This window comes from Crassostrea angulata, chromosome 1 (assembly GCF_025612915.1).
Source record: "Crassostrea angulata isolate pt1a10 chromosome 1, ASM2561291v2, whole genome shotgun sequence".
In the NCBI taxonomy this organism is placed as follows: Eukaryota; Metazoa; Mollusca; class Bivalvia; order Ostreida; family Ostreidae; genus Magallana; species Magallana angulata.
Genome location: NC_069111.1, coordinates 49,206,325 through 49,214,461, shown reverse-complemented (window position 1 = coordinate 49,214,461; position 8,137 = coordinate 49,206,325). Strand labels below are relative to the sequence as shown.

Below are 8,137 nucleotides of genomic sequence, written 5' to 3'. Positions count from 1 at the left end.
GTCATTGACCTGTAATAAAGTTGTCTCCATGGTAAAACATGAATAATATATATATGGTATTCAGGAAAATATTATGCCAAGTATGGTTAAATAAGATAGCTAGGACAAATGACTTTCATAATAATTGGGTTTATTCTGACTGCAGAAATTAATTGAAATGCATGTTAATAAATTGTCATCCTTGCAGCTACACAGGTGTGGAAGTTCCGGAGAGGGGAATATTTACATTTTCAATTGCTGTCACTGCCATTATGCGTAAGACATCCTTTTTTTCATTAAATTTGAATAAAACAATTAAAAAGGAAGGAAGGGCACATGGAGGATTGCTTTTTGACAAGATGAGAGTTTGCCCACCGTTGCCCAGCATTTAACTGTCTGACAATGGCTGACACTGTTTGATCCCGATTTGGAATTGATGCTCTCTAATGAAGTGGTACTTGACCAGTTTGTTTCCGTTATGACTGTTTCCATATTGTTTGCATGTTAAGATTATCAAGTATCTCAAGTGTGAATTGGGTGTAGTGTGAATTATATAAGTTCATACCTTCTTCATGTTGGTGGGAGATTATTGCATGTAGCTTACTAGTCTTATTTGATGAATTTTAAATGTATCATTGCATGAAATTAAAATGTGAAAAAAAAACCAGAAGTATGATAAATATGTAACTTGCATTTCTTTTTGATGTGTACATAAGTGTCTTCAGGCTTAAACATGGATAAGATTAGACTTAAATGTGAACTTTGGTTTTAGATTTTTAACAAAGACTTTTAAAAGTTGCTTAATTTCAATAATTAATTTGTTTGACATTGTAAATCAAATCATACCTTGAACATTTATTGACAGTTGCTGCCAATGCAGAAATGCGATTTCTGTTCGTGAAGGAAATTTTTCATGAAAAAAAAATGAACAAGAAATGGAAGAATACAAATGTAGCTGGACTTGTGCTGGGGCTCATCTCCTCCTTGGGCTTGCTCCTGGTCGGATGTTTCCAGGTAATCAGATATTACAGTGTGCAATGAATATTGCACACCACCTTTGGTATCCCAGGACCCTCACAGTCCACCTACCATAGAAACCAGATATTCAGATCCTAGATTATAGGTTTGCCGCATATGAAGTATAAGAAAAAAAAAAAATTAAATTTTTTTCATCCTTTAGATTGTTTAATATCATTTCCAAAGTATTAAATCATAAGAGCTAGTATAAGTACATTGTCAAAAGGAAAATTAACGGTCTTGAATACCCATTTGACATATTCAGTGAAATATGTCTTTTTATCCTTCTGACTTCATTTTGGGTCAATACAGTAAAAACAACGTATAAAACAAATCTAACATTTTCTTTGAAATGCCATTTCTCCCTATATAGACAGAAAATGGAGACAGCTTACTGATATATATGCAAAGCCTTAATGGAAACATCTTTCTATATCATTGTGCAAATTGTGCCTGTTAGCATATGGAAATTGCATCAAATCAACAGAAGCAAAACCCACATTTAACAGACAAAATTCATCATAATCCACATCAGGAATTTGGATAGAATTCAGTTCATGCTTAAACAGGAGTGAATGCTCCCTTCTAATTAATTCCTGTTGTATATCAGCATGATTTTGATCATCATCATCATCATCATCATCATCATCATCATCAAAAGTATTATTTCAATTCTCATTCTTGTACACTTACTTATGTACACAATAATTTAAACATAGATTGACTGATGTCTTTTGACAGGTGGATGTGATGAAACCTCCCCACTACTTTGGAGCCTTTCTCTGCTTTGTGATAGCCATTGTGTATCTATGGTTACAGACAGTCATCACTTGGAAACTGAGACATGTGGCACAAAAGGAGCAAGATGGGAAAGTTTGGAGAGCTATCCGAAAGTTTGTTTGGATCTGGCAAATCCTAAATAGTGCTGCCTCCACCATATTACTTATCTTATGTATCCTTTGATGTGTGTCATACAGAATTTAAAACAGAAATACAGTAGAAGTTATGCAAATATATTGAAATGCAATTTTGTTTTTTGTTCTTGCCTGTGTTTCCTTAATTTGCATAGTTTCTGTATCTAAGGCAACATACAAAATGCAGAGGAAGTTAAACATGGGAACTAAATGGGTAGGATTCTTGATTTCTTGGTCATCTCTCTCTCTCTCTCTCTCTCTCTCTCTCTCTCTCTCTCTCTCTCTCTCTCTCTCTCTCTCTCTTTTCAAACATATAATTATATGTTCATGAATTTGCAGGATACACTACGGGGTGTGTTTTTGTTGTCCACGACAACAGAGTGGTTACTAGCCTTCTCAATCATGTTCTTTGTGCTAACATTTATCCCTGGCTTCAAACGTTTGAAAGACATCAAAGTTAAAGTGACCTTGGATAAAGGTGAAAAGTCAGGACCACCTCCCAATGGAGAACAGGTACTTTTAGTCTGAATGCAGCTTATCTTTCTCTATAAACTTGTTTTCCTTTAACAAAAGAGAATATTTCCAACTGGGTATAATTGCTCATATATCTTTATAAATTGAACATACTTGGTACTTAACGTAGCAGTATATTTTGTATTCCTTTTCAAAATAATTTGTTATTCAAAGGAATAATTAAAAAAATTTGGCTCCAAATGCGCTAATCTATGAATACAGAATATAATATAATTACTCTCTCGGTAGGATTGTGTTTTTAAATATTGAGTGTGCCAAAGAACTGCGAACGTTAACGCCCGTTTCCCGCCTACACTTTACATCCAAATATTTTCGGAATTTTTGTCAAATATTCAAAAACTAAGTTTTTTACTATAAAGTATAATCAAATCCTAACCAATTTATATCAAAAGAAAAAATTGAATCAAATAATTAATTTTTAAACAAAAGTTTTGCTAAAATATTTTCATTGAAATCGGTCTCTATGAGTGAGGAAAATATCATTTAGCGGCCAATATGTGCATAAAAACTTAATTTTCACATGTTAATGTTGGATATGAAAGCAAATTTTCATTTTAATTCATATTTGTTAAATATATTTTGAAACGTTACAAAGCAAAATGCTTTTTTGGGAATGTATTTTGGTCTGTAGACATATGCCCCCCCCCCCCTCCCGTGAAACAACAAACCCTTTGGTATAAATATGCTAAAAAACAATATATATAATCCCTGAAAGGGAATTTTAGTTTCACAGTGGGAAAAGATGTTTTATAAAAAAGAAAATTTCATTTTATTTTAGTTTCTATTATGAAATGAGCTATTTTATCCCAAAATACATAGTAATCTGTCTTTGTATGAACAAATCGTTGATATTTTTAAAATGAAAATATACATTAATGTTTACATTATAATAAAGAAAATTAATTTAATTACTAGACAGTTATCAAAAAATGACTTTTAGTTAGGCGGCTAGACAATGCTATCGTTCGCAGTCCTTAAATATGTTTACAGTACTCAGCTGTAATCATCAAATATAACTGCTGCGTTTTCAAATTTATACCAATTATTTATTGCCTATTACAATTTAACTTGCATGGGTTCCATCTGTATCAAACTTGTAACTTGCTTAAAAAAGCAATTCATGCTTCAATTTATTATTTTTATTTTTTGGCTATTGTTTTTTAAGAATATTGGTTAAAGAACTATATATGATATTAGTCAAGTTTGGCCCCCAAAATTCGCTATTTTTAAAATGATTCAGGTACATTAACTTGTTGTGTTATTTTATAAAAGAGTTGACATGAAATATGTTTTTCACCCATTTATTTGATTTATATGCACTCACTGGCAGTATATGATGTCAGAAGTGACGCTTTTTTTATAATTCAATCAAAATCAACCAAAAATTGACAATTTTCTTATCTATTTTCGAATGGGAAATATAGAGCGACTCTTTGAACAAGAACGAACTTTTTGTCACTTAATAGTATTGGAAAGATACATCTTTGGTGAAAAAATTTTGTTTGTTCAAGTAGTCGCTCAATGTTTCCTTAAAGAAAAACTGCCTTAAAACAAGCCGTTTTATGCTAAAAATGAGAAAATGGCGGGAAATGGTAAACTTTATGATGTCATATTTTTAAATTGTGGGCACTAAAATCAAAATGAAAATTATGACAAAACTTCAAATGTATATTTGTACAAATAAAACAAAGAATTACAGTAAAATGACAATGTTCATTTTAGGGGGCCATTTTAGGCTCAAACCATATATAGTCCTTTACCTTACACTGGCATTTACTTTATCAATAAGTGAATTTCAAGTGAGAGAATTAATTATGTTCATATTATATTCTGAGAAAAGCTTGACACAGTTTTATGTCCAGTACTTTACCTCAATCACATTTGACTTTCATGTAAACACTAAAGAATTCACATTAATTTCATTCACATTAAATACATGCAGGATAACTTTTAAGGTGCATTCTTTTACACTGGGCAGTGCATGTATTGGAATAAACAGTGAATAGTTACACAGATGAACTTCCTGATAAATTTCTTTGTGCATTTTTGTAAAATATACATGCATGACTATTAATATTTGGCCATTGAATAAATTTACAGGTTTAACAGATCCTAGTAAGTAAATTGTAGCAAGTCAAATTCGAGATCCTTGTAAAAGCATGATCACAGTGAATGTTTTCTTAATTGGAGCATTATTACCTTAGAAAACATGATGATAATTAAGTCATTGCTAGTGTTATAATTAAGGGCTAGAACACTAATTGTGAACCAGTTTGGTAGAGAATGTTATGATAATTTTGTCTGCTGCATTAAGTTTATATTGGACAGCATGTGCTAGACACCAGTTTGATCAAACTCTGTTTCCACCTGTGTATAAATATATATCTCTATATGTACATGTGTTTGTTCTAAAGGGGTGAGAATATTAATGCAACTATAATTTTTCATTTTCAGTTACCTGGTACATGTGTATTTAATAACTTTTTCGCTTGCTACATAATACTTTAACCATATGTTAAGTTATGTGTGTATTTATTTGATTTGTAAAGATTGACTCATCATTGAATGTGCTGTGAAGTGGGTATATTGGATATTTAGAAGTTATAAATAATTGGCAGAACTTATAATTTACTTATATACTAGGTGAATGAATATACATGTACAGTAATTTCTATACAAGTCATCCACCACATCATTGATTTCATCATACAATATGCTTGATTTTTATTTTTTTATTCAGCAGGAAATGAATGACAGGGAAAGGCTTCAGCCAGAAAAACAGGAAGTTTAATCGGAACCCATCGTGATAGTAATCCACTGCTCATGTGTTAATTGATACACCATACTTGTGATGAGTATTGGTGTCATACCGTACCTGTGGTGTGTAATTTAACTACGGTATGTGATCCATATACTTGTGAACCACATTTGTACTTTAACCTCTTCATATGATGTGTATATGTGCTACATGTACTATAGTATATGATTCATCACATGTACATATACTTGTGATCCATATTGATTTTACCCATGAAGGGGTTATACAGCGCCACTCAGCCCAAGGCAGGGAATGATGATTATAAGAGTCAGAGAGGGTGAGGTCTTTCTGTACAGCGCCATTCCTCAACCAGGAATACCAAAGACCCAAAATCTGCAACATTTTCCATCTGGAATCAGGAATTATAAAGGCATGAAATCTAGTCCAAGCAACTAATTGGATTTTATCTTCTTCAAAGCTTGTAATCATGTTTTCATTGGTCCTCAGAAAGTTCTAGCAAAATTTTTAAGTATATTTTTTTGTTCGAAAACTAAATAAATTCAATAAATTCAGGATTGATAAGAAAAATTAAAAGAACAAACTATTTTTTGACAAAAATGACTTTGATAATATTGTACAAGATTGTATTTTTCCAAAATATTTATGCCTTAAAAAAAGTTAAAAAGCAGCATCAAGATTTGTAACATAGAATATTATTTTTAAATGGGATAGTTCACACATTTATTATTAAAGAGCATTTTACAATTTAAAATGTCTCATAATTATCTTAATTCCCAAAACCTTTTCTGTTGCATGTACCTGTATATTGTTGCATGTTCCTGTATATATTAAACCATAAGTATTTTTCTACCTGTATTATTTATATTTGTCTTTACTACATGTTTTTTGCTGCAGCAATATATATTCATGAACAAGCCTACAGATTTATACAGACTTTTTGCAAAAAGTATTTCGCTACTGGTTTTTTGACTTTATCCAAAACAAAATATCCTCCCAAAAATAGTGTCAATGCGTGGAAATCAGAAATGTATTACTTGTATAAATGTTGTTTGTTTCTTCATTCCACTTTTATATTTTAATTGCCTATTTTTTATCAGACAAAATGTTATTACAGACCAAATTACTTTTTGCAAATTGAAGAAGGCTAGCAAGACAGTTTTCTGTTTTGTCAGAGACTATACAGAGCTATATAATATTAAAATTTTCTATTCTGTATCATAGGTGTCTGAACATGTCCCAAAGATTTTTTGTACAGCCATGTACGTGCACATTTGTACAGGTACACTTTAAATATGAACCTGTCAACAACCACCTAATCGATAATTCATTGAATAGTTTATGTCGATCTAATAATTCAATTAAACCACAGGCACCGGACATTATATATTTTTCTCATAATAAATATGCACCTCATGATAAATATGCACCTTCTACCTATAATAATAACTGTATATTAATAGGTAGAGCATATATTTTTTTTAATATGAGAAAAATATACTGTATTATAAGGTAGAAAGTGCATATATTTTATTATGAGGAAAATATATAACGTCAGGTGCCTGTGAATTAAATCTGTAATCAAATCTGATAGGATTTTTTTATATGTATATGCACTATATGACACATGCTGATGTTTAAAACACATCCCTTTTTAAAACACCCATCTTTATTGCCTAGTTTTTCTATTTTTTTTCTTATCCACACATTTCTTGTATTTGTGTAAGGGGTTTACTTGGTATTTAGTAATTTCAGTTCCTGAATTTTCCCTGTGGCATATGTTCCTGTTGCAGCAATATCAGCATAATCTGTCTTGAGTTTTGTGGGTGTTTTTTTTTTTTTATTGATTTAATTTTGAAAAGATGCATACGATTTTTTTCTCAGAAGAATATGTATATATATTTCTTGATGGTTGTGTATTTTGTCATACATTATAGGTACTTGCCCAAATATTTGTTAAAAAAAAACTAAAATGGGAACCTTTTCAGTTTGCTCATAAAAAATTCTTCCAGCTCTTTTCTACCTCCGTGTAAATAAATGTTTGAGTTCTACCAATATTAAGCAGTGTTTTGAGTTTATTTTATTTTCACCTTTAAAACTTTCATACAAAGTCATATAGTGTATTAGATAATACTGTTGGTTTTACTCGGTATACTAGAAAGTAAATTCTGTTGACCACTAAATACATATTGTGTTAAAATAATTCAAGATTTAGAATTCAAAGCCTTTATTTTTGTTTTGAGAAATACAAGTACAATTCTGTGTAATATGTACAGTAGGATTGGAATGGATGTACATATAATTGTATGAGATGTACAGTAGGAATAAAATGGCAGGATTAAGTGATTGTATGGTTGTGATTGTTGATCTGTTAAGTTGTTATACAGTATGTAATCAAAATTTTCTTTGTCAAATCTGCTTTTTTATGTAGAATTTAAGTAGTGTATCTTACTATTTCATGACTTGCATGGCTATATGTGGTCATGTGTATTTCTATCTACATGACTTGTGTGTATATATAAATATATATATGATATTTGTTATGAACTTGTTAAATCCCCCTACCCTCTTTTTACTGCTGAATATTTTTAAAGTAGAAGAAATCATGAACCTATATGGATTCATTGTTTATCATTTTTATGACTTAATTACACTTCAGGGTATTTTACAGAAAAAAAAGTTTTGATATTTACAGGTATATATATATATATGCTCAAATACAAAGTTTTAACCAAAATTTCATACATTTCAAAATGCCCTGAAGAATATAGTGCAACTTGGTGTACATGTAGTTTTATACATTTGAAATCTTGTTACCCAACTCAACACTCTTGGATTTCTTCTTTGATGATTACGGTAATTCAATTACTTTGAATATGCGCTGAATTCCATCTTGCTGATATAATGATTAAATGCT

At 30.7% G+C, this 8,137-nt stretch overlaps 1 protein-coding gene across 7 annotated transcripts in view; it reads left to right on the top strand.

Annotated features, from left to right (window-relative positions):
- Positions 1 to 7,834, top strand: part of LOC128190581 (DNA damage-regulated autophagy modulator protein 2-like) — a 10,365-nt gene extending 2,531 nt beyond the window's left edge. For 4 of the 7 annotated variants that reach the window (XM_052862692.1, XM_052862683.1, XM_052862709.1 and 1 more), the window contains exons 4-9: positions 188 to 255; positions 845 to 993; positions 1,738 to 1,948; positions 2,066 to 2,124; positions 2,250 to 2,423; positions 5,185 to 7,834. In XM_052862692.1, the coding sequence (XP_052718652.1) occupies positions 188 to 255; positions 845 to 993; positions 1,738 to 1,948; positions 2,066 to 2,124; positions 2,250 to 2,423; positions 5,185 to 5,235 (712 nt within the window). In that variant the 3' untranslated portion in view covers positions 5,236 to 7,834. Of the gene's footprint in view, positions 1 to 187; positions 256 to 844; positions 994 to 1,737; positions 1,949 to 2,065; positions 2,125 to 2,249; positions 2,424 to 4,544; positions 4,560 to 5,184 lie in introns of all 7 variants that reach the window. The other 3 variants (XM_052862732.1, XM_052862723.1, XM_052862717.1) reach the window with 3 other exon arrangements.
- Positions 7,835 to 8,137: the final 303 nt, after the last annotated feature.